Here is a 27,243-nt window from a genome sequence, read left to right as displayed (position 1 = left end):
GTACAGCGTCTGAAGCGCGGCTGTATTTCTGCTTCTCTGAGCCCTCGGCTTGCCTTCCAAGCCATCCGCTCTCCTTGGTGACTCAGCAGAACTTGTTCCATTGAGGGTCGACCCAAAAAGCTCTCACCCACGCAGCCCTGAACGGAATGAAATTAGCCCATAAAAGTTTTACTCTTCCTGTAGGGCCACTTAAATGAGATTTATGTCTCTTTATAAGTCCATGATGCTGTTTTCTTGTTCGGGTGATAAAAACACCTAGTAGAGACTTAGTGAAATTGTAAATCATTAATGCAAAAAGCATTTCTCCTTTGCCATAACAATTACCCGCTGCGCTAAAGTAGCAAAGCCAGATTGTTCTGTCACTCAGAACATATGCCTGGACGGGACTCTCAATCCGTGTTACCCAGAATGCAGTGGGAGGAGCCTGATTGATTTCCTGTCGTCCTTGTTGATTAGCAGTGGTTGTAAACCAACCTCTGAGGGAAAACGTTTGAATTAGCGATGAATATTCATGGAGTGGAGTTTTTAAGGCATACAGATTGCATGCAAGCTGCAGGGTAGTACAATGGGTAGAGAACTTGGTTTGTGACCCAAAGGTAGCTGGTTCAGCTCTCAGGTAGGATACGACCACTGTACCCTTGAGCAAGGCATGTTCCCTGACTTGCATCTGTATGTATCCAGCTGCAAAAATGGACACTATGGAAATTAAAACGCTAAAATTTACAAAAGTTGTGAGTGTCGGCTAAATGCCAGTAATGTAACGGTAGAATGATTTTTTTTTAAAATATAACAGAACACACAACGTCGCAGATCTTTTATAGTTTCATCTCCGTGACCGAAGGTCCGAGAGGACGTCTGCAATGGGCCAAAATTTTTAGTCAAATATCCCTGAATTACAGAGACTGGGGTCTTATGGTTCTTACTGCAGCAGTACTGCAGAGACTGGGGCCTTATGGTCCTCACTGCAGCAGTACTGCACAGATGAGCTCTATACTGCACAGGACACATGCAGTACACTACACCACTTCTCTAAACTCCTGTGTCTTAGGGGGCTAAACTTAGTCCCCAGAGTCCTTCGGATCAGCGTGCGAGGAGAGGAGGCGATTCATAAATCCTTTTAGAAAGAGACATTAATATGGAGAGATATCACTCAAATTCCATTTCAAGAACGCATGTTTTAAAAAATAAATAAAATAAAAAGTGATATCAATTTTTTAAAGACTCAATACGTTCAGTGTATTTTAAAACCCTTCCTAATACATTATTAATACACCACAGCCTGCAGCCAGGTTCAAACAGACGCTGCTGGCGATTCAGGGGCACGTGGTCATGGGGCAGCTGGGGTCCATAGAAACCTCCATCCTTACCTGTCCACCAGGTGGGGCAGCCGGGCCAGGTGTACGGCGACTCGGGTGTGCGAGGAGAGAAATCTCCACAGCCAGGTGGGGTTGAGAAGGTCTGGCGGGTGTTCCGCAGCCAGTCCACCCCTGGGGTGTCGGGGCGGGGGGGTGTCGGGGCGGGGGGGTGTCGGGGCGGGGCGGGGCGGGGTGGGGGGTGCTGCGTGCTCAGCCCCCACAGGGCTTCTGTAGGTTATCTTACACATGGAGGTGCCCTTATCAGGACTGACTCATAGGCCTTACATCCACTCATTAACCTTTCCGCTCGGCTCTGCGCTTGCCCGGGCCCTTCTGGATCAGCGCTCAGCGAAAGGGTACCGGAGCACAGGGCCACCCGGGGACTGAACAAACCACCTCTCCAACTGCCCCCGCCTGGCTCCACTGCCCCCGCCCCGCTCCACTGCCCCCGCCCGGCTCCACTGCCCCGCTCCACTGCCCCCGCCCGGCTCCCCTGCCCCGCTCCACTACCCCCGCCCGGCTCCACTGCCCCGCTCCACTGCCCCGCTCCACTGCCCGGCTCCACTGCCTGCCCCCACGCTGTATAACTGCGCAGCTGTGATTCAGTGATAAAGCACTGCGGTTTATTAACTCCTGGAAGAGTACATCTTTGGGAATGTTACTTTCTTTTTCTTTTTTTCCGCCTAAAAAACAATGTCAGTGTTCCGGAACTCCACTGCTTTCAGTCACCAGCAGTGATTGTGACATCAGCATTAGAATGTTCAGCTAAGAGCATTCTGATAACATATTTGTGATGTCACACCTTAAAGGGCTAGTGCGTGTTTGTACTCACACACTGAGTTTGCAGCTCTACTGTCCTTCTCTATCTTTCTTCCCCACTTTGCAATACAATCCTTTATTCCACATTTTTAGCCAAAGCGACTTAGAAAAGTGCAAATGTAAGCACCACATTTGTTTATGAAAGGCATTGTATGCATGGAGGTATTTTTATTTTTAAATAAATTACCTTACACAATAACACAATATTGTATTAAGCAACGACACCGCCTCTCGCCTGCATAAGGAAAATGACTGCTAGTTCTCCAAATTGAAAATGCTGATGTTCTAGCAGGATTATTGAAGGAACAATTGAGCATGTAAATTTGGTAACAGAAGTCGTCCATGGATCCAGTTTTTTATAAAAATAATGCTCAGATATTAGGAACAGGGCCAGATAATCCATCATTTGAATATATTACTAAGCAATTACTGGGAACAGAGTTTGAATGCTTGTTAAGTCATCAAAACATTTTTTAAAAGTTTCAAGCTTTCTAATGAATATTCACGAAGAGGAATCTTCAGAACCACATTTGAGGTAACAGATAATTAATTTGCTGCTCTTAGTTTTCCTGATTGAAAGGGTGCGGCATCACAGATCTCATTATTTAAAGATTCAGAGTTTTGCACAGCTCACAGGAAAAAGAACGAACAGGGGTCTCATTTATTTGAACATTCGCTGCAGCTGTGGAATATTTGAATATCAAATTATTCAAATCCCCCCTCGATATGAACAAACACATTTAAAAAGCAAATATGATGACATGTTCAATGCAATGAGTGTTACTCTGCATCCCCCAGTCCTAAATCCTCCACAGACTAACTGTTTCCTCCCTTCTTCACTCACACACACACACATACACACACACACTCCCACCCTCTCTCCCTGTCCCTCGCTCCCTCTGCCTCTGAGGTAGAGTGATGTCTGGCAGAACTATGGGAGTTTCTGAATCAGCGGTGGGTTTTGTGTCAGATGGTTGATAAGTTGCGTGTGAAACATGACAGGTGATATGGCGCAGGGTTCTGACAGACACAACAACCTACGTTTCTGTGTGAATCCAGGAGGGGGAAAAAACATGTCCCCGCCAAAAATTTTCCCCTGACTAAAATTTCAGAAAAAAATAAAAATATGAAAAATATTCATAAATTCAGCACATCCCTTCACTCTGAGCCTTATTTTTTTATTTAAGAACATCAGATTTTGTTAGCAACAAAAAAAACTATCCTCCTTTAAAAAAACTGCTTATCCTTGTAAATATTTGCTAACATTGAGATGGAAAAATGTGGAGACGTCCAAATATTTTCCGCTCTTAATTACATTTCAGGATTACTGTAATTTTCCATAAATTAAGAGGATTAGCCCTGTGCAGTAAATAAAATGTCATTTTAGCGAGCTTTCTTGTGCTCTTGGGGAGTGGTTTTCAGCAATGTGTGGCTGCACACTGCCCTGTATAACTGCACACTGCCCTGTATAACTGCACACTGCCCTGTATAACTGCACACTGCCCTGTATAACTGCACAGTACAGTACAGAGTAATTTTCTGCTTCCTCCCATTCAGGAAAGCTGCCCTTCATTTACAGGGCTCGGATTGGCTCGGATTGGCTCAGAATGGGCTCTTCAGTTACGCTGTCATAACCAAACGAGCCACCCAGCAGAAGTGCCGTTTGCATTCCAGACTCTTCCAGAAGGAGCAGTAGGCGGGGCATGTGTAGAAACGGGGGGTTCCAGGGGCACACACATGGCCAAAAGAAAATAAACAGGAGGTAGTAAACACCTGTCCGGAACCCACCAGAGCCAAAATGGCGGACACAAGCTCAGATTAATCCCAGTCCAGGACCCAGCAGAGCCAAAATGGCGGACACAAGCTCAGATTCATCCCAGTCCAGGACCCAGCAGAGCCAAAATGGCGGACACAAGCTCAGATTCATCCCAGTCCAGGACCCAGCAGAGCCAAAATGGCAGACACAAGCTCAGATTCATCCCAGTCCAGGACCCAGCAGAGCCGTAATGGCCGCCCGATAAAGGAACATCTCATTTTCAGGCACAGGCACAGGCACAGACCCAGGGCAGCACAGCTGCACCTGACATGGCTCAACGAGAGTTCGGTCAAATAAGAGCAAAAACAGGAGCCGCGCTCGCTGTGGGCCCCTCATCCCAGGTGCATTGTGGGATACCATGTTGTACTGCAGACAGGTACATTGTGGGATACCATGCCGTACTGTGGACAGGTGCATTGTGGGATACCATGTGATATGGGGGACAGGTGCATTTTGGGATACTCATTTCTTCATGAGTGATTTTGCTGAAATCTGGCCTGATGTTATGTCCCTATTCCCTGCCAATCAGCAAATCCATCATTCATCCTGTTCTGCCAAAATTCACCTCATTCCTTCGCTCCCTTCTGAAGGTTACGCTGCATCACTACCATGAGCTCATTACTGAACACATCAGACACAGAACAATTCTGCCCCAGAAACGTAGCCAAGGGGGGAGGGCTTTTTGGATTTGGCCCTTACCCTAGGGGCTTACAGGCACCAGGTCAAACATCCTCCACTACCGTAACCATGCCAACGTTTTCAAAATGGTGATGTCAACGAATTTTAATGTGCAAATTATGGCATGTAATTTATTAAATGATTCATCATCACGCCCAGATTAATGATCTATGAATAATTAACGAACGTTAAACGAATGTGGAATGAGTCTATCATGCTGAAAAAGAAACAGAGGGGATCTGAAACCATGGAGCAGGTCCTGTGGATAACTGGTTTAATCAGCTATGTACTTTCTGCAACAGTTCTGTTCCGCGGTCAATCTGAGACTGTGACTGTACGTGCTGTAGACAGACTGTAGTGCTGTGTGTGGCCAGTAGGGTGTAAATAGTCACTGGCTCTCCTGTAGTTTTGTGTGTGGCCTGCAGGGTGTAAATAGTCACTGGCTCTCCTGTAGTATTGTGTGTGGCCTGTAGGGTGTAAATAGTCACTGGCTCTCCTGTAGTACTGTGTGTGGCCTGTAGGGTGTAGAATAGGCACTGGCTCTCCTGTAGTACTGTGTGTGGCCAGTAGGGTGTAAATAGTCACTGGCGCTCCTGTAGTACTGTGTGTGGCCTGCAGGGTGTAAAATAGCCATGGGCTCCAAGTGCTAATTCCCAAAAGTGATCATTCAGGAGAAACATTTAAAAAGCCAGAATCAATATTCGATCTTACACCTGCGCGCCACAGACACAAATAACAGACATAAATAACAGCAGCACTTCGATAAAAAAGGTAAAAGGCCTGAAGCGGACTATACTTTCAGACATTTAATGAGCTACTTTACTCTGTATCGCAGCAGTTTCATTCTCTCCACCTCTCCCTCTTTCTCTCTCCTCACATACTCTTTTTGCTCTCCCCCCCTCTCTCTCTCTCTCTCTTTTTTCCTTCTCTCACTCTTCCCCCTCTCTCTGGGGAGTGTCACTAATTAACAGACACACAGATCCCCCTCTGGGATCACCAGAATGACAAAACCATGCTGAACACCAGTTCCCCTTCCAGATATTTTGTACACCAGAGGTAATGTCAGCAGAACCCGCCAGGCCAACCGTAAAATGTGAACCGCACCCTAAAACAGAGCACGAGTACACGTGGGCCTCAGCGCCTCCCTGACCTGTCTCTAGGGGGCGCTGTGTGCAGGAGTCTCCCTCCAGCTGAGCTGCTTGTCCATGAGGCGCAGACAGGCTCTTAACCCAGGCCTAACCTGGGTCAGATTTGTGCACTGCTGGCTCATATGGGGGGGGGGGCTGCCAGGAAGCGCCAGATTTCGGTATTTATTCAGGTGTGGAGGAGGAGGACTCTGTAAAGCGTGCACCCCGGAGTGAAACGGGAAATAGCGAAAACTACGAAGCGGAATGAGGAGCTGCTCCGCGTTTCAGGCCCGAATAAGCACACTCAGCTCCCTTTACCTTTTAATTAGTCAATTAAATCCAGATCAGAATTCAATTAACAGCTCCATTGATCTTATAACTGACTAGGGACTGGGCTGCACTGAAAAGCGGGAGACAGGAGTTCCCTGAACTGGGATCAAAAAACTCAGAGTCAGCACATGATCCACCCCACTGCAAGGGCTGATCCGTTTCGGGATTTCCTGCCAGCTTCTAGTTAATTATTTAATTGGCCTTAATTATTTAATTGGGCCCGATCACTCATCTCATCCGACATTTTTGATGAAGTCATAAGCAGCAGCTGTAGACTGCGTATGAATTTCCTCTCTACTGTGTGTCTGACATTGGACAGAACCAGCGCTGGTGTGCACAGCTACTGAGAAAATGAAGTTAGAATAAGGGTGGGAAACTGGCACACAACACCAGTCCTCCAAGGACTGGAGCTCCTTTCGTCTTCTTTGCATGTTCAACGCTTGGTGGGGCCCCCGTGCCCAAACTCAGCAAAGCAGACTGTGCTGTGCCACACCTGTGATTGGAACCTGCAGCACCGCCAGAGATAACAATCCCAGAGAAACAAAATGTGCTTCGTTATCTTTTTCCCCACCACCAACAAAACTTCTTTCTGTGAGGGGACAAATATTTTATTCTCAAACAGAGCGTTCTCCCTACTCCGAATACGACGGTTCTCTCACCACTAATCAAATTTAAACAAAAGTACACTTTAATGCATTCTGTATCGCTCCATGTGGAATACACTAGTGCTACAAAAAAATATGCAAACTCGTGCAAAGATGAAACCATTAACATATTTGACAGCAAACGCCATGTATTTGTACAGATTCCAAAACATATTCATTATGTTTTGGAAGCGATGTTTTGGCGGTAATTGCTTTTCTCGCTGCGCCTGGTCGTGTGCTTTGCCGTCAATCAACAGCTGCCTGTGCTCCCACATCAAAGAGGAGGACAGAGAGGCCGCTCAAAAAAATTATACGAGCGCTGGTCAAACGCTAAGTACCCGCTAACGAACAGCAGCGATACACTGTTCTAATCTGAGCAAGTACCCGCTAACGAACAGCAGCGATACGCTGTTCTAATCTGAGCAAGTACCCGCTAACGAACAGCAGCGATACGCTGTTCTAATCTGAGCAAGTACCCGCTAACGAACAGCAGGGATACACTGTTCTAATCTGAGCAAGTACCCGCTAACGAACAGCAGGGATACACTGTTCTAATCTGAGCAAGTACCCGCTAACGAACAGCAGGGATACACTGTTCTAATCTGAGCAAGTACCCGCTAACGAACAGCAGTGATACACTGTTCTAATCTGAGCAAGAACCCGCTAAGGAACAGCAGGGATACACTGTTCTAATCTGAGCAAGTACCCGCTAAGGAACAGCAGCGATACACTGTTCTAATCTGAGCAAGTACCCGCTAACGAACAGCAGCGATACACTGTTCTAATCTGAGCAAGTACCCGCTAACGAACAGCAGTGATACACTGTTCTAATCTGAGCAAGTACCCGCTAACGAACAGCAGCGATACACTGTTCTAATCTGAGCAAGTACCCGCTAACGAACAGCAGCGATACACTGTTCTAATCTGAGCAAGTACCCGCTAACGAACAGCAGCGATACACTGTTCTAATCTGAGCAAGTACCCGCTAACGAACAGCAGTGATACACTGTTCTAATCTGAGCAAGTACCCGCTAACGAACAGCAGCGATACACTGTTCTAATCTGAGCAAGTACCCGCTAACGAACAGCAGTGATACACTGTTCTAATCTGAGCAAGTACCCGCTAACGAACAGCAGCGATACACTGTTCTAATCTGAGCAAGTACCCGCTAACGAACAGCAGTGATACGCTGTTCTAATCTGAGCAAGTACCCGCTAATGAACAGCAGTGATACACTGTTCTAATCTGAGCAAGTACCCGCTAACGAACAGCAGTGACACACTGTTCTAATCTGAGCAAGTACCCGCTAACGAACAGCAGCGATACACTGTTCTAATCTGAGCAAGTACCCGCTAACGAACAGCAGTGACACACTGTTCTAATCTGAGCAAGTACCCGCTAACGAACAGCAGCGATACACTGTTCTAATCTGAGCAAGTACCCGCTAACGAACAGCAGTGATACGCTGTTCTAATCTGAGCAAGTACCCGCTAACGAACAGCAGTGATACACTGTTCTAATCTGAGCAAGTACCCGCTAATGAACAGCAGGGATACACTGTTCTAATCTGAGCAAGTACCCGCTAACGAACAGCAGTGATACACTGTTCTAATCTGAGCAAGTACCCGCCAATGAACAGCAGTGATACACTGTTCTAATCTGAGCAAGTACCCGCTAATGAACAGCAGTGATACACTGTTCTAATCTGAGCAAGTACCCGCTAACGAACAGCAGTGATACACTGTTCTAATCTGAGCAAGTACCCGCTAATGAACAGCAGTGATACACTGTTCTAATCTGAGCAAGTACCCGCTAACGAACAGCAGTGATGCACTGTTCTAATCTGAGCTGATGTACGCACAGCAAGTGAGCAAATGGAAAGTAGCAAGGCGAGTCACCCGGCCAATCAACATTCAGCAGGGAATTTCCCATTACATAAGGTAAAAGTGGGTAACATTACATTTCTTTGGCAGCCATTTTTATCCAAAGCGACGTACAGTAAGTGCATGCCGAAGGTCACTGGAACAACTACAAAACACACGTCTGATTAAGGTACAATACTATGTAGCAGTTATTCACAGCCATGAACACATTAACTCCAGTTCGCCCAGTAATCATAAGCTAGATCAGAGAGTAATGTTAAGTCAAACTAGGAGGCATGACAACAAGCTACAACATCAAGACAACGATACAAGTTTAATATATGTGCTGGATGGAGGTACATGTAATATGAAAGTGCTACAGGAACAAAGTGTAAGTGATAGCAGTGATGCTAGAGTGGGAGTGCCCTGCAGAGTAGTGATAGTTAGTCCAGGTACAGTCTGAAGATTGGGAGTGCGCTGCAGAGTAGTGATAGTTAGTCCAGGTACAGTCTGAAGATTGGGAGTGCCCTGCAGAGTAGTGAGTTAGTCCAGGTACAGTCTGAAGATTGGGAGTGCGCTGCAGAGTAGTGATAGTTAGTCCAGGTACAGTCTGAAGATTGGGAGTGCCCTGCAGAGTAGTGATAGTTAGCCCAGGTACAGTCTGAAGATTGGGAGTGCCCTGCAGAGTAGTGATAGTTAGTCCAGGTACAGTCTGAAGATTGGGAGTGCCCTGCAGAGTAGTGATAGTTAGTCCAGGTACAGTCTGAAGATTGGGAGTGCGCTGCAGAGTAGTGATAGTTAGTCCAGGTACAGTCTGAAGATTGGGAGTGCCCTGCAGAGTAGTGATAGTTAGTCCAGGTACAGTCTGAAGATTGGGAGTGCCCTGCAGAGTAGTGATAGTTAGTCCAGGTACAGTCTGAAGATTGGGAGTGCCCTGCAGAGTAGTGATAGTTAGTCCAGGTACAGTCTGAAGCGATGAGTCTTCAGACCACGGCGAAGGTTACAAACAAAAGCTCCTCCCAGCATGCCGTGCAAGATTATTGCAGTTAAGCACAAGGCTGCCAACGGGCTCGTACGAGGCTGGGTTAGAGAGAGAAGGACAGGGGCAGCAGGAGGGCTCGTACGAGGCTGGGTTACAGAGAAGGACAGGGGCAGCAGGAGGGCTCGTACGAGGCTGGGTTACAGAGAAGGACAGGGGCAGCAGGAGGGCTTGTACGAGGCTGGGTTAGAGAGAGAAGGACAGGGGCAGCAGGAGGGCTCGTACGAGGCTGGGTTAGAGAGAGAAGGACAGGGGCAGCAGGAGGCCTCGTACGAGGCTGGGTTACAGAGAGAAGGACAGGGGCTGCAGGAGGGCTCGTACGAAGCTGGGTTACAGAGAAGGACAGGGGCTGCAGGAGGCCTCGTTCGCTCGAACCCGGACCGGGACCGGGACCGGGACCAGGAGCTCCGCAGGGTGCTGCACAGTGACCTACTGCCCCGCCCAGGGAACGGGAGGGCTCAGTCAGTTAGGGGTGCATCGCTATCCACCCCACAGGCAGACCAGGTGACTATGGACTGTGTGTGTGAACAGCGCGTCTGAAAGGTCTTCCTCTGACTCCACCCCGCGCCAGCGCAGCTGCTGTTGGCGGGGCGATAAGGCGCGGCTGGCAGCACCGCCGCGTATTCGGAGGAGAACTGTGGGTGTCCGCACCCCCGCACCCCCCCCCCCCCCCGGGCTGGCAGTGAGGTTCTCAGCTGCGGTCGCGGGCGACTGGCCGTTTCCAAATTGGCGCGGGAACAACTGGAGATGCTCAGTCCACTTTGGGCACCAAATTTTTTAAACGAGAAAAAGGAAAGAAGGCTAACAAACACGCTGAAAGTGAGGCTACAGAGACCTGCAAGCTTTTAAAAGGGTTTTTACTTCTGTATTTTTCTCTCTTCCAGAGGAAAAGCGGTACTTCATGCCCATTCAGTTCCACGTTTTTAGTTGCACAGCAAACAAGGAAAAACGAAATCAATTTAAATTTTTGTTGTTTAATTAAGCAGCTGGAGAGATCAGGCTTGGGGGTGCGAGTGCGCGGTAGAGTGGGGGCTGTTTGACTGCTTACATCTGCCTGCTGTACGCGCCAAACCGCCTGTTTGTTAGCACACGCCGCGGAGCTGGTCTCCAGAGGGAGTGTGTGTGCTCCTTAATCTGTTAGCATCGAAGAACAGAGCGGAGCTGGAGCTGGTCTCCAGAGGGAGTGTGTGTGCTCCTTAATCTGTTAGCCTCACAGAACAGAGCGGAGCAGAGCTGGTCTCCAGAGGGAGTGTGTGTGCTCCTTAATCTGTTAGCCTCACAGAACAGAGCGGAGCTGGAGCTGGTCTCCAGAGGGAGTGTGTGTGCTCCTTAATCTGTTAGCCCGGCTAAGCAGCAGCAGCACCACGGAGAGCATAATATTCCTACGCTTCATCAGCTCTGGGTTATTGACACAACCCCGTCCAGCTCATACAAGCTGAGACCAGCGCAAGAGCACGGCTCTGCCCCCCCCCCCGATCTGATCTGATAAACCGCAGAGCTGATTGGTTGAAAGGACCTCAGAGCTCAGCGTTCGAACAGCTTCAGCTCGTCAGGAGGAATGGCCACCGATCTGCTTGCTGTTATTTCACACCCATAACAGCTGGCACAGGAGGACTGGTGTGTGTGTGTGCATGCGCGTGCGTGTGTGTGTACACATGTCCGCTTGTGAGTGTGCTGCATGTGTGTGCGCGCGTGCGCATACGTGTGCCTGACTGCCCGTGTAGAGGAACCGTGGAAACACAGAAGTGGACCTAAGTGAGCGTGTGGACATGGTAAACATGCTACAGAGAGGTGTGACCCAGAGAGGCCATAATGATGCAGGCCAAGTGGGGGGGAGCTGCTTTGTTCTTGGAAATTTGTTGGCAGGTGACGGTGCTTACCCAGAATGCACTGGGTGCACCAGCCACAGACCTGTTTGGAGCAGTACTCCAGAGCAGTCTCACAGGAAGGTGTGCGCGCCAGTGTGAGTGCCAGCATGTGCCAGTGTGTGCGCCAGTGTGAGTGCCAGCATGTGCCAGTGTGTGTGCCAGTGCGTGTGCCAGTGTGTGTGCCAGTGCGTGTGCCAGCATGTACCGGCCTGTGTCAGTGTGTGCCAACGTGCACCGGTGTGTGTGTCGGTGGGTGTGTCGATATGTGTGCCACAAAAGGGGTTATGTGTTATACAATGATATGTTTGCAAAGGTCATTATTCATCTCTCTCTCTGGCTCTGTCTCTCCCTCCATCACCCCCTCTCTTTCTCTCTCCCTCTTTCTCTCTCTCTTCCTCACTCCATCACCCTCTCTCTTCCTCACTCTGTCTCTCGCTCCCTTTCACTCTCTATTTCCCTCACTCTGTCTTCCTCATTCACTCTCTCTCTCCCCCCCTTCCCTCCCTCTCTCTCTCTCTCCCTCTCTCTCTCTCTCTCTCTCTCTCTCTCTGTAAGCAGTGTGTCTACAGTCCCCAAGCAGACAGTAAGATGATCGTTTGCCCGGTTCTTCATTAAAAGGTGCTGCCTTCATTATCCCAGAGAAAGACATTATGGAGACTCTCTCTCTCTCTCTCTCGGGTTCCACCAAAAGAACACAGTTAAACTGATGCCAGCTAATGCCATCGCTGGCGAATGCCAGGAGCCACGACTCGCGATGCCAGAGGCTGAAGATGTGAGAACAGGACTGACGCAGGGAGGCCGTAGTGTTGAGGCTGTGGTCATTCACCCAGGCCCAGCCCCTCAGCTCAGGACATCAGCGCACTGTGTGGCTGTACAGATACAGTATCAATCCCGTACGTGGAGAAATGACCTCGGCAATAACACCAGAAACAAAACAGTTACAAGAAGATTATGTGAATAATATTTCAGCAGATGGTAAAATTATGCAGGACGTTTCGAATGAAATATAGGGAAACGGGCTGCTGCTTGGCAGCTGCAGTTAAACAGCAGGCAACACCGAGTTCAGCACACTGGCGATAAAAGCATGAAGGTAGGAGCAGGAAAAGGCCTCCGGTGAGACCGTACTGCAGCGCACGCAGAACCAGGCGCCGAGCGGAAGGCCTCAACATCCACAGCAATCCACCTGTCAAACGCTATTCCCCGAACTGCTGCTACTTAGCTTACTCATCGCTTGGCTTGTCACTAACCTCCCTAACCCACTTACACTATGAAATAATTAGGTTTCTGCTGCAAAGCCGCACGTCTCCCTTGGACAGCTAGCTAGCTGAATGGATTAGCATCAAACAAAATCAAACCGTATAAGCTGCCCTGAAGACAGAATTTTCTGTCTTTTATTCCTGCGTTTGAGTCTGTAAGCATTTTAAACTATTTGTTTATGCATGCATTTTGCTTTTCTTCACTGCGAAGCACGTAGACCTCCTGGCTCCCTTGTGCTAAAGGTCTCATTATGTAAGAAGTTTACCCAGTTTTGGCATGGATTGTGCAGTGTGCGACATGGTACTCACGTGCTGGTAAAATTTAAACTTGGTTGTACTCCACATTCTACTCCGTTGCCGAGCAACGCTACAGTCGACGGCGGGCTGACACCGGAGCGGTCAGGGCTCGAATCTGGACCAGCGGGCCTCCTCATGGCAACACCGCACTGTAGTACACCTTCAGCCGGACGCACTAGTGCAGCCCAGGTTCTGTGTGCCTTTAACATCACTGCACACAACATCACCTGTCAATCAACACCAACAGGGTGAATTGAATGGTAATGACTACTAAACCCCGCCCCCTGCAGAACATACACACCTGTATAGCCCCGCCCCCTGCAGCACATACACACCAGCACAGGTGAAAACAATTACCAACAAACACCGTTTTTACTAAAAACAGATTTTTCATTAACCGCTCACAATGAACAATTTTCTCAAAAGAACGTCTCTCAATAATTGCTGACAAAACAATTCCAAATCAAGAAAGCACTTCTCAATAACTGCTAATAAAACAGAATGCATTTCTCATTTAGGTTATTAAATCATGATAAAGATGGCTCCATCTCACAGCAGGCAAAAGGAGAGCGCATCAAGGACCCTGCCGTTCGGTGTAAATGTTTCTGTAAACACGGTCAGACCCGGCCGTCTCCGTAAACACGGTCAGACCCGGCCGTCTCCGTAAGCACGGTCAGACCCGGCCATCTCCATAAACACGGTCAGACCCGGCCATCTCCATAAACACGGTCAGACCCGGCCGTCTCCATAAACACGGTCAGACCCGGCCGTCTCCGTAAACATGGTCAGACCCGGGTCAAAGCGCGCCACGCCCCCGTCACCCTCACCCGGCGGCTGAATTAAATGCCCCCTTCACACAGGAGGGCCTCTTCTTAGGTGCCCCGTGAGATGGCCTGTCTGAAGACACCACTTTTACAGGGCTGAACACAGGCAAATTTCTGCAGTGTTTTACCCTGTCCCAGGGCCACAGTTCCTAACAGGTGCAGTATCAGTGCAGCCAGCGCATCTCACCCCCAGGCAAATGGCCGTATCGATTCAGAGATCCAACTCAGACGAGGACAAAGCGCACTCAAAAGAGCGGCCGTTATCCACCGACGAGTGCGCCTCCCCCCCACCCCCCCGGAGCGTAGTACACCACCCCCCCTCCGAGCACAGTCCACGCAGGACCCCTTCCTGCTGGGAGGAGCCCCTTTGAGGGCTGGCCGGGTTTCTGTGTTCACGGGACGCAAGGCACAGACGGCAGTGGACGGATTCAGCGAAGGATTCAGGGGTCGGGAAGAGAGGGTCGGGGAGGCGCCAGGGTTTTGGGGAGGAGGGGCTGAAGGGTTCCAGGCCTCCGGGCCGAGGGCCAGCCTGTCTGGCAGCCACTCGCTCACTCGTTAAAAACACTCACACTGGGAGAGAGAGGACATCCATCAATCAGCCAATCAGCACAGCGATGAGGAGGGACGGGCGGCTAACTGACCAGGCTGGGACAAAAAGCCTGTGGGCACTGTGGCCCAATGAATCAGGGTTGAGTGGCCCAATGAATCAGGGTTGAGTGGCCTAAAGAATCAGGGTTGAGCAGCCCTGAAGAATCAGGGTTGAGTAGCCCTAAAGAATCAGCCCCCGCCCCCCTCAACCAGTGTAAACACCACTCAGCTCTGTTTTTGGCACGAGCCCGTGCTTCCGGAGAAATCCCTGGAGCGCACAAACCCCTCCAATCGCACGGATGAGTCCGGCGGCGGTAAGCCAGGGCCTGTTGAATGCGAACAGAGCGCAGCGATGGCGGGTTTACATCCCCAAGGCCTTCAGGCGCCAAAAATAACTCACCCTATCACACGCACACACCTGCCACAGATTACGGTCCTCTCCTGCAGGTAATTTACACATCGCTAATACAGCTATTCAGACACGTGCGGTCACTGAGAGAATGAGAGAGAGCGTGTGTGTGTGTGTGTGTGTCTACGCATCTGCTTGCGTGCGTGTGTGTGTGTGTGTGTGTGGGTCTATGCATCTGCTGAACACAGGTACGGGCAGCAAACACAGACTGAACACAGGGAGGAACATCGTGGTATTATTCCTACAGCTGACTAGGGGAACATGGCTGAGGATTGATGGATATTTAAGCCAAAGATGTGGGAGATAAATTTGCAGCCAGCTGCTCTGCAAGATTATCAATCTGCCAAGGAGGTTCTCTCTACAGGTATGAAGACTGCCGCTTCAACGACCTTACAGACAGGCAAGACCCCGGCCCAAGACACAAAGCTTAGTCCCAGACTTAAAAAGCAACAAATGCTTCAATCAAAATCCAAAGCAGCACACATCTTGCAACAGAAACTTAACTGATACCTTTTGGCTAGAAATGCAGGGCATGCCGTTTCCCAGAAACGTGTTTACAGACGGGCCTTTTCAGCAGCTTGGCAGCGTGGAGCCATTCCTCCCAGGACCATACACCGGAACGCCGCACCGGAATGCCGCACCGGAACGCTGCGTGCTCCGGACTGGGGGGGCGAGCTCGGCGGACCGAAGCCATTTTCTCCATCCTGCTTCCGGAGCGGGGACCCCCACCCCAATCTCTCTGTGAAAGGTCCGCCCCTCGGAACGCCTCCGGCTCTGAGGCGCAAGAGCACAAACGCGGAGGCCCTTGAACCCCAGAGTACTGCCCGGAGCCCGTGGGGGCGCTTAGAGACACAGAGGCTGCTGCTGTTCGTTTTCGCCTCAAAATCCTCCAGCAATTCAGTCACACTTAAGCAACCCAACATCTGACCTATATTTATGGGTAGGGCAGAAGAAACACACTGATCCACTTAGCGGGGGGGCGAAGGGCATATTTCAAATAATTTGTGACACACACGACCCCCCCCCCCCAAACCCCCCCCCCCCCCCCCCCCCCCCCGGCTTCGGCCCTTAGAATTATTACCACCCCCACCCCCCCCTCACGCCGGCGCTGTTGGTGGGCTCGTAAAAGACAGTTGAAGGCTGCTCTTGCATCTCCACATGACACGTTCCACTGCAATCTAATCTACGAGAGAAGTGGCTTTGGCAAGAACAGCCAATTAGCTAATTAAATCAGAGTAACCGAGGGAAATGGGCACCCACTCTCCAGGGCCATGTGTCACAGAGCAGGCTTACTGAGTTAGCTGGATAACTGCACTGAGTAAAACCCTGTGTCACAGAGCAGGATTACTGAGTTATCTGGATAACTGCACTGAGTAAAACCCTGTATCACAGAGCAGGATTACTGAGTTAGCTGGATAACTGCACTGAGTAAAACCCTGTGTCACAGAGCAGGATTACTGAGTTAGCTGGATAACTGCGCTGAGTAAAACCCTGTATCACAGAGCAGGATTACTGAGTTAGCTGGATAACAGCACTGAGTAAAACCCTGTATCACAGAGCAGGATTACTGAGTTATCTGGATAACTGCACTGAGTAAAACCCTGTATCACAGAGCAGGGTTACTGAGTTATCTGGATAACTGCGCTGAGTAAAACCCTGTATCACAGAGCAGGGTTACTGAGTTAGCTGGTTAACAGCACTGAGTAAAACCCTGTATCACAGAGCAGGATTACTGAGTTAGCTGGATAACTGCACTGAGTAAAACCCTGTATCACAGAGCAGGATTACTGAGTTATCTCGATAACTGCGCTGAGTAAAACCCTGTATCAGGAAGCAGGATTACTGAGTTAGCTGGATAACTGCGCTGAGTAAAACCCTGTATCACAGAGCAGGGTTATTGAGTTAGCTGGATAACTGCGCTGAGTAAAACCCTGTATCACAGAGCAGGATTATTGAGTTAGCTGGATAACTGCACTGAGTAAAACCCTGTGTCACAGAGCAGGATTACTGAGTTAGCTGGATAACTGCACTGAGTAAAACCCTGTCTCACAGAGCAGGATTACTGAGTTAGCTGGATAACAGCACTGAGTAAAACCCTGTATCACAGAGCAGGATTACTGAGTTATCTGGATAACTGCGCTGAGTAAAACCCTGTATCACAGAGCAGGATTACTGAGTTAGCTGGATAACTGCGCTGAGTAAAACCCTGTATCACAGAGCAGGATTACTGAGTTAGCTGGATAACTGCGCTGAGTAAAACCCTGTATCACAGAGCAGGAATACTGAGTTAGCTGGATAACTGCACTGAGTAAAACCCTGTATCACAGAGCAGGATTACTGAGTTAGCTGGATAACTGCACTGAGTAAAACCCTGTATCACAGAGCAGGATTACTGAGTTAGATGGATAACTGCACTGAGTAAAACCCTGTATCACAGAGCAGGATTACTGAGTTAGATGGATAACTGCACTGAGTAAAACCCTGTATCACAGAGCAGGGTTACTGAGTTAGCTGGATAACTGCACTGAGTAAAACCCTGTATCACAGAGCAGGATAACTGAGTTAGCTGGATAACTGCACTGAGTAAAACCCTGTATCACAGAGCAGGAATACTGAGTTAGCTGGATAACTGCACTTGGTAAAACCCGGAAACCTCTCAAATCAGGAAGATGGACTGAAGTAAAAAGCTGTTCCGGTATATTTGGCCAATTCAGTAATCCTGGGGGGTAATTCATGAAGCAGGATTTGAATTTGCTGGATAAACACAGAACCTTTCCAAATCAGGTAAGAAATAAACAAATAAATAAATAAAGAGCTGTGTTTTACTCCGTGCAGTTATCCAGCCTACTCAGTAATCCTGTGTGAAACAGGCTCCAGGCCTTCAGCTGACCTCCGTTCCATCCCCTCTGCAAAGCACACACATCTCAATGATAAACACGTCGCATTGAGGTGAAACCCAGAAAAACAAGTTCACTCCTAAACTCCAATATGCTTTGCTCTAATGTACATTAAAAAAAAAACAACCAAAGCCGAGAGATACAGATAGTTATTTATCTAACAGACCAGCTTACCCGCCGAGACACACTGAACATTAGAAGATAAGATCCTTTATCGCTGTTTTGTAATTAAAGTGAAAAACGGGGCTTTAAAAAACACTTTACCCGGCGCACTGTACCGGCACTGTAGAGCTGGCGATTTCCCGATAAGATCTGAATCACATTCTTCAAGTTACGTTAGTTCGTTTCTCTTCCGCTCCGCTGGTTCATTTATACAATGCGAGATGAACAATAAACTAGCCGCACGAGTTCAAAGGGCTGCGTAGCGGCGTATCTTCTTAGTGAAAAGAGCGGCCACCCTTTTTTTGTAAAGATATAAATGCTAGAATTGGGATTTTGACAGAAACCGGCTCTTCGTTTCACTTCTAATCTTGCCGCGGGGAACATTAGCGGGGCCGCTCGCCGGCAGGTAACTCGCATCCTCTGGGGCTATGCACACAGGTGGGTAACGAACAGGTGTTGTTGTGGACCAGCTCTCCTACGCTTGCACCTGGTGCTGGACCAGTGGGCGTGGCTTCCCTCCTCTGTTGACCTGGATTCACGCTACCAGGTGTGCTTTCGTTTGAAGTACCTCATTCAAACGCAGTTCTCCATAATCGGTGGGTGCGCTCCAAAACCCGACCGGCATGTGCCGAATTTATACTGAATGGGCGCGGTTTCCAATCCGAATTCTGTCTATTTCAACTCTAGGCAGAGGTGGAAAATCCAGGTCCAGAAAAAGTCCTGCCCCGTATTTTGTAACAGGATTTTTTAATTAGCACAATTCTTAAGCCATTAGTGAAATCAGCTGGCTGTGATCATGGGTGGAAGAAACACATGACAGGTCTTTTTTGCTTTCTGACCCCTGGACTTCTCATTGACTCAAGGCAAAGACATATTGAAAAGACAACAATCATCACGCGCAGTCAAGCATAACGGACGTACGTGTGACCGCTGCCACCGACTGACACATTCCACTCCATTTAAAGCGGTTCGATCTGCCTTTTCTCCCACATAATCCAAGGCACGGGGGCGCATCCAAACGGAGCGCACGCACTGCTACAGTTCCACTTCCTGTTTACGACCGACGCTCAGCAGAGATGGGATTAATAACAGTCAAAATAATTCCTTGGTTTTTTTGCGCTTTTCTCACCGGACAGCAGCTCAAAGCACATTACCCCAACCCAACAATCTACCCCCCCCCCAACCAACTACCAACCTCAAACAACTGCCCCCAACCATCTACCCCCCCCAACAACTACCCCCGAAACAACTATCTCCCCAACCACCCCCCCTCAACCAACTGCCCCCCCCCAAACAACTATCCCCTCAACCATCTACCCCCAACAAACTACCCCTCTCATCCAACTGCCCCCCCAACTAACTGCCCCCAAACAACTACCCCCCAACTAACTGCCACCCAACCAACTACCCTCCCAATCAACTACCCCCCCAACCAACTGCCCTCCCATCCAAAGTTACAAATAAATGTAACTGCCCCCAAACCAACTACCCCCAACCAATTACCCCTCCCAACCAACTACCCCCCCCCAAAACCTACACACCTTTGAAAACTGGCTTTCAGCCGGACAAGGATGTAAATACAAGCGCAGTCATCCGGCATGTTGCATAAGGAATAGACCCAACCTTTTTAAAGCAGTATGTGTGCCTTGAGCTGTTTGGTAAAGACTCAGATAGCTGCTGTAAGCTCAGACCAAATCCATGCATCTTTAATACGTCTTTCTTTTCAGACATAAAACCCCCCACAGTTCTGTTTTCTCTAAGCTCAAGCTTAATTAAACTTAATAACCTTCATCAGGCATGTCCAGCACGCACACTGCTGAGCGCCAATCCGCCAAGGTCCTGGGTTTAGAGCATCCTTTCCATTTAGAGCACCCGCCCAGCCTTTCTGCTAATGTCAGCATCCCCTGTTTTTAATACAAAAGAGAATCTGCCCCGAGGAGACAGGAGAGAGGAGGGAGAGAGAGAGGAGGGAGGAGAGAGGAGGGAGAGAGAGGAGGGAGAGAGGAGGGAGAGAGGAGGGAGGAGAGAGGAGGGAGGAGGGAGGAGGGAGAGAGGAGAGAGGAGGGAGGAGGGAGGAGAGAGGAGGGAGAGAGGAGGGAGAGAGAAGGGAGGAGAGAGGAGGGAGAGAGAAGGGAGAGAGAAGGGAGGAGAGAGGAGGGAGAGAGGAGGGAGAGAGGAGGGAGAGAGAAGGGAGAGAGAAGGGAGGAGAGAGGAGGGAGAGAGGAGGGAGAGAGAAGGGAGGAGAGAGGAGGGAGGAGAGAGGAGGGAGAGAGGAGGGAGAGAGAAGGGAGGAGAGAGGAGGGAGAGAGGAGGGAGAGAGAGAGGAGAGAGGAGGGAGGAGAGAGGAGGGAGAGAGGAGGGAGAGAGAGAGGAGAGAGGAGGGAGGAGAGAGGAGGGAGACAGGGGGGAGAGAGAAGGGAGGAGAGAGGAGGGAGAGAGGAGGGAGGAGAGAGGAGGGAGAGGGGAGAGAGAGAGGAGGGAGAGGGGGGAGAGAGAGAAGGGAGGAGAGAGGAGGGAGAGAGGAGCAATGGTAGGATCAATCACGTCAGAAAAAAAAAACCTTTGATGAGGAAAACGGTTCAATATCCCAATAAGAACATAAAAGTTATGAGATGTGGCCGCGATGTTGTGCGTGTCTTCTGCTGCAGCGGCACTATGTGTGTCTGAGTCTGACAGAATGACATCAGAGAGGTTAAGAAACGCCGCCACCGCCTCATGCTCGCTCGCAGTATTTGCCTAAACTAATAATTAGGCTTTGATAATGAGCGCGGAAGCAGTTGTGACTGCACCCCATTAGCGAGAGCTAGCCAAGCATACGGACAGCTAATAGAGACCGCTACCGCAAAAAAAATAATTAATTCCACAATTTGTTCCTTCTTCTCATAAACGCGCTCGTGCCCTTGATGGGGGGCTTTGAAGCTCGTCGATGCAAAAAAAAAAAAAAGAAAAAAAAAGAGCCGACGCGTCAAAATGGTGATTTTTAACGGAAGCCACGGCAACAAGCCTTCAAACAGATCAGAGCGCTTTGATGCCGTCCCAAACAACGGGTAGCGCTGGAGGAACAGACAGGTGCGCTGATGCTTTGATTTTACAATAGGAGTACAGGTTAGGGTTATCCGCAAAAAATAAATAAATAAATAAATAAAATCAAATATTGACAACCTTGATTTTTGAGATCTGGCTACTTATATGAAAGGACAAGTAAGATTAAAAAGGAGTGTTTCTCGTTGCAGACAGAGGAGCAGTCAGTCTGGCACAGGAGTGAGAGCCCTGTGCAACCCTGTACAACCCTGTGCAACCCTGTACAACCCTGTGCAGCCCTGTGAGAGCCCTGTGCTGCCCTGTGAGAGCTCTGTGCTGCCCTATGAGAGCCCTGTGCGAGCTCTGTGCTGCCCTGTGAGAGCCCTGTGCTGCCCTGTGCAGCCCTGTGAGAGCTGTGCTGCCCTGTGCAGCCCTGTGAGAGCTCTGTGCTGCCCTGTGCTGCCCTGTGAGAGCTCTGTGCTGCCATGTGAGGGCCCTGTGCAGCCCTGTGAGAGCTCTGTGCTGCCCTGTGAGAGCCCTGTGCTGCCCTGTGCAGCCCTGTGAGAGCTGTGCTGCCCTGTGAGAGCTCTGTGCTGCCCTGTGAGAGCTCTGTGCTGCTATGTGAGGGCCCTGTGCAGCCCTGTGCCACCCTGTGGTGTTGCTGTTCAGCGCAGTAATGAGGTTTGGTTCTGAACCCAAACCAGCAGGGCAGAGCACAGGAAACATGCACACACACACAGACACACACACACACACACACACACCTGCACAAAAGTGGGCAGCAGCCAGATGTTCAGACTCATGCCCCCTCCTTAGGGGTCAGAGTTCAAAGGTCAGCACTGCCCCACCCTCGGCGGCAGAGCCAGGGAAGCTTCACGCCCAAACCAGATGGCCAGACCCACCCACGTCCCCCTGCCCTCTCTCCGCTCCCTATCCCAGCATGCACCAGTCAGTCACAGCCGCTTCTGTATTCCTAAGCCAGCGATGCATGCTCTGGACTTCTCACGCCCCCTTCATTAATATTCAACCAGGCGGCGAATCAGAACAGTTCCACAGTCGGCAGTAGCAAAAGCGGAACGTTCGGTGTGAACAACACAGGGCTGATCACCTCATTAGGATGCGGGAGGCGGGAGGCGGGGGGGGGGGGGGGGGGGGGGGGGGGGGGGGGTGGGACCGTAGCTCTCTGAATGGAGATGTTTACTACAGGGCCCCGTACACAGACAGGCTGTTCACTGTCACCGCAACGGGACAGAAGAACACTCAAATACGGCCTAACTCACAGGGCCGGGGTGCAGCACGTCCGTTTTACTGCGTCCGACGCGTAGCGGAGATAAATCGCGCCATCCCAGTAAATAAATAAGAAGAGGACGCGACAGCAGTTTAGTTTCACATCACATCACTGATGAGTACATCACTGGCTGCCCGTCTCCAGGGAAACGCCCGGTCCTTACGCTGCAGGCTCCTGACTCTGGGTTTTGGACCAGTGTACCCGGAACGCCGGTCTCTGTGTGGTCCACAGCCGGTCCCGCGGTCGTTCAATGCCCGTTTCACTGGGCAGATATTACACGAGCCCGCGAGCCTCTGCCAGTGGGCTGTCAAATTTACTCTTTTATTCTCTCCCTGTAATTTGTTAAAGTGTTTTGTGATGCAAGCAGTTTAAAATAGACAAAACCCCTGCCAAGTCCAACAGCACACACAGGCCACTTATGAAGAAGACATTATTCCACAATACTAGATTTAAATGTCATATGCAGACAATTAGGGAAAATAATTAGCAAACACTTTATTGTACTCTCTCTCACACACACTCTCTCTCTCTCTCTCTCTCACACACACACACACACACAAAGAAAAGAAAAACAAATGAGTAGTCAGTACAAGAGCAGAGGAAAAAGGAGAATCAGACGAGGGTCCTCATGGTCTCGGAAGACAACTTTGCTTTTTGTGTTCTGTCTCATACTCTGTACACTACGATAACTGCAAAGCTGCGCGACGCAAAATGCCCCCTGTCCTCTCAATACAGTGCCGGGCTCTATGAAGCATCTTACTTCGTCCCTTTAGGAAACCATTTCCCGCAAAGGTCACATCGCTGGCACGCGGACTAAAAGATAACCTTGCAAAACTTCTCAAGAGCGCGACCGGCCGCAGATTAAATGCACGCTGCTCGTTCTGCCGGAAGAGCATCTCTCGGTCTGTCCCCGCGGCAGCCAGGAAATGAACAGAAGTGGGGTAAGTGGAAAGCACGGGCGGTCTGTGCCGGGAATACAAAACAGGTCCGCTCAGCTCCCGAGGGATGAAGTACACACTAAGCTCAGTCTTTCGTCTGATCCAATCATATTTTTATTGTCAGATAGCGAGAGAGTGAGAGAGAGAAAAAATTGGCGACAAATAGAAGACTGAGCAAAAGAATGTTGCTCGGTAAAGCGTCACAGTGAAGTGTCCCTATAATAACTGACAGTCGGGCAGTTAAGTACCAGTAGAGACGCTGTGGTAGCCTCATTCTACAACACACGGTATGAGTAACACTCATATGAAATATAAATATGAAAACACACCGTATCCTTCTCTTCTGCCATCGTGCCTTCTCACGCCACGGGATCCTTTTGATAATGTTTCCGCTACCGGCCGTCCCAAAAAATGATGAGAATCATTTCTCAGATTTCAGCTCCGTAAATTGCCGTGGCATTTCTCAAGGGTGCACAAAATAACAGCTGCTCTTGCTTCGCGCTATAAACGCGACGTGCCGGGTGCTGTATGTTTTAAAATTCGGTCCAAGACTTAATTGTGTGGACTATGTATTGTTATGTACTCTCGGATCAGATCACACTGGCACGGTACAGTATACGTAGCGCGCACTCGCTTTCCGCTAGCCGCTAATTGTCTCGTGCTCTCACCACACGTGTGTCCATGGAATGAATTCCATTCAGAGTTACTTTTGTAATGAGAATTCCAGTGACTTGAAACAATGCCGTTAGGTTTGGTCACTTGTCGGTTTCACTAAATCCATCGCGGTTCACGAGATGGGTAAAATAACTGCATTCCACAAGCTCTGCGCACAAACGCAATTGTGAGCCCTTTGCCATAACTCAATTACGATTCGGTTGTACAGAACCGTACAGATGCGTGCGCGTGTCAGACCTCACTTGACAGCGTTTTCCAGGCGTTTACGCGTGTACTCGTGTACAAACCTTTTCCATTTTATCTCTCGAAACCACACAAATATTTGGCCTGTTCTGAGATTTAAGTATGAAAATTCCAGTGAGACACACATATTAAAATTCTGTTAGTCAAAGCACGGTACGGGGGAAGAAAACAGAACACGAGCCAATTAAATGACCAAACTTTAGCAACTATCGTGAAATGCATGCGAGCCAAATCCAAACCTCGAAGAAGCACCAAAACGATTCGATTTGAATCTTTACCTGTATCTGCAGCGGTTCTCCTTGCTCTATAATGCTAATAAACGGTATTTCCAAAAAAGAAGCCATAAATTCCACTTGCACCAGTTCTTCGTGGGTCTGCGGGAACGCGAGTACAGCGGAGACTCCCTGCACAACGATGGTCTGGCAGACGCACGTGAAGAGGGACTCGGGGTCTCCGTGCGGCGGCTCTCGCGCCAGCACTTCCAGGCTCAGGTTGTAAGGAAGGTGGTTGCCCCCGGTTTGACCGAGTCCGGCGAGGGCGCGGTTCAGGGCCGCCTGCACCCTGGCCGGCCGACGGGGAGGCAAGAGCGCGCCCAGGCGCAGCGTGTGCCCTATCCGCGCGAGGATGTGGCACGGCTGCGGGTGGAGGTGGCACGGGTCGATGAGGGCGTGCAGAATGACCTGGAACCCCAAGTAAAAGTATGTCAAGAATCTCCAGAAGGTTGAAGTCATCCTGTTTGGCTCTCAGTCGGAGTGTGGTCTCGTCAGAAGAGAGCATTTCTTTCCCCCGGTTTCCTCTCTTCTCTGTCCGTAATTCCGTCTCGTTGACGACGGTGTGAGTGGTGTCATAGGGGCTGAGTTACACTGCGAATGTGAAAAATTATGATACTGGAAGGGAGGCGGGCGCGCGAGAGCAAGGCGCAGATCCCGCCGGTGAGTGTCCTTCCCGGTGAGCGCTGGCGGAGCAGTCAATAAGCAGCGAGACTGACAGCGGTGGCGCTGCCGGGGTGTGGTGGGGGCTGTGTGATCACGAGGGCAGCGTTCGAACACAAGCCGCTGTTTCGCACCGTCAACAGGTCCGTCTTCTGATGTTACAGCCAGTGCGCATCTTTTTGCTAATAATTTCGGTCCGCGAATCGCAACTGCAACTCCAGTGGGTCTATAAAAATGTTTGCTAAATTTCAAATGGCAAAATTTGCCAAATTGCCTGGACATTTAAGCTTTAAGTAGCCTTACGTACCGAATGAATTTAAATAGAACGTCCTCACAACACACTAACGTTTTTATATTCACTTTGACTTTAGAGTTATTACATTGATTGACGGCACTGTATGAAGTAAAATGTGTTCAATAGAATTTGTGCAGCTACCGCATGCGCCTTCAGTGAGATATGTTAGACCGATGACATAACATACTGATGGAGCCAATATGTATGCGTTTTAGAATGTTCAATGTTCCAGCATGAATTTAATTTCTAGTTGTTTTATTGGTTTTGGCCTGCTTTTTCTTCTGTATTGAACACTATACCTTATTATACATTACGATCAAATAAATAATTTCCCATTCAGTGGCGTTTCTTTCATAATGATCTCGTTCTGAGAGAGTCTGGAATTACCTGTGGAGACCCAGCGCTCACCCAGTCAAGAAGCCCTAAGGGGAACTGCCAATTGGCCATAAGGGGCGGGGCCTAACTGGCCCTAAGGGGCGGGGCCAACAAGCACACAGAGCTGTATTATCGAAGCGGCTTCAAACTCATGTCCTCCCCTTCTTTCCTCCACATACGGGTAGGAGACGAGTGGCAGTGGGGGAGCGGAGGAAAGGAGGTGAGCAGTGAAGAGTAATGGGACGCGCCTTCCTGCTCTACAGCGACCCCTGTGGCTGAGCGTGCGCCTTGCAGCCAGCCGTGCCGTTACAAGGCTCCCCACCGCAATGGCGGCTCTGCTGCGTGGGCTCCACGGCTTCCCCAAATTCACTGAGCGACGGGACGAGGCCTCCCAACTGCCACTGGGCCTTTGAAATCGGGGGGGGGGAAGAACAGGGAGGACAGGAAGTTATTAAAACCCAGTCTCTTGCTCTTTTAACGCATCCGAAAGAGCCACTCTAGTCCTGAGAAGGTCTTTGTGACAGAATGTGTGCATCACGGAGCACCGCTTTCAGGCGGATTTGTACAGAGTACCGCCGCTGACTCATTACAACAAAGGCATCAGAGATGGGACTCACTCTGCGAATACCATTAGCCCTTAGCCCTTAGCCCCCGGTCCGGCTGGCCCACATAATCTCCTGTAATTGGCCATTATCAGAGGGCAGGAATCTTACATTGCATATTGAATTAAAGGGCTGGGCCAAGCTATAAATCCACTGCATTTTAATGTACACATATTGTAACACTGTGTATAAATTAATTCTCAGTAGAGTGCTTTTGCCCATTTCTTTTTTCCTGAGCCTGTCTAGGAGGCAGTGGTAGAGATGCTCATTCCATAATGACACTGGAGTGAGAGACTGAGATGAGGTCAAAAGGGCCTTAATTGAGGTGGAACGCCTCAGCACCCAGCGCACTTCCTTACTGGCCACTTCCTGTCCAGAAAGCTGCCGCTAAATTCACTTCCTGTCCAGAAAGCTGCCACAAAACTCACTTCCTGTCCAGAAAGCTGCCACTAAACTCACTTCCTATCCAGAAAGCTGCCACTAAACTCACTTCCTGTCCAGAAAGCTGCCACTAAACTCACTTCCTGTCCAGAAAGCTGCCACAAAACTCACTTCCTGTCCAGAAAGCTGCCACTAAACTCACTTCCTGTCCAGAAAGCTGCCACTAAACTCACTTCCTGTCCAGAAAGCTGCCACTAAACTCACAAGTGTGAGTGTGTGAGTGTGTATGTGTGTGTGTGAGTATGTGTGTGTGTGAGTGTGTGCATGTGTGAGAGAGTGTGTGAGTGTGTGTGTGTGAGGTTGAGCGTGTGTGTGTGTGAGTGTGTATGTGTGTGTGTGTGAGTGTGTGCGTGTGTGAGAGTGTGTGAGTGTGAGTGTGTGAGTGTGTATGTGTGAGTGTTTGTGCATGTGTTAGAGCCCTAACCATCACACCATATTGATCTTGATTGAGCTCTTAAAAA

At 49.6% G+C, this 27,243-nt stretch overlaps 1 protein-coding gene across 1 annotated transcript in view; it reads right to left on the bottom strand.

The window, feature by feature from the left end:
• LOC118228858 (glutamate receptor ionotropic, NMDA 3B-like) overlaps window positions 1-25,142 on the bottom strand; it is a 41,462-nt gene extending 16,320 nt beyond the window's left edge. The window contains exon 1 of the mRNA XM_035420389.1: window positions 24,416-25,142. Coding sequence (XP_035276280.1) covers window positions 24,416-24,868 — 453 coding nt within the window. The 5' untranslated portion in view covers window positions 24,869-25,142. The remainder of the gene's footprint in view (window positions 1-24,415) is intronic.
• Between the last annotated feature and the right edge of the window lie 2,101 nt (window positions 25,143-27,243).

Source organism: Anguilla anguilla, chromosome 6 (assembly GCF_013347855.1).
Source record: "Anguilla anguilla isolate fAngAng1 chromosome 6, fAngAng1.pri, whole genome shotgun sequence".
Taxonomy (NCBI): domain Eukaryota; kingdom Metazoa; phylum Chordata; class Actinopteri; order Anguilliformes; family Anguillidae; genus Anguilla; species Anguilla anguilla.
Note: the sequence above shows the minus strand (reverse complement) of the source record. Positions and strands in the feature narration are given on the sequence as shown.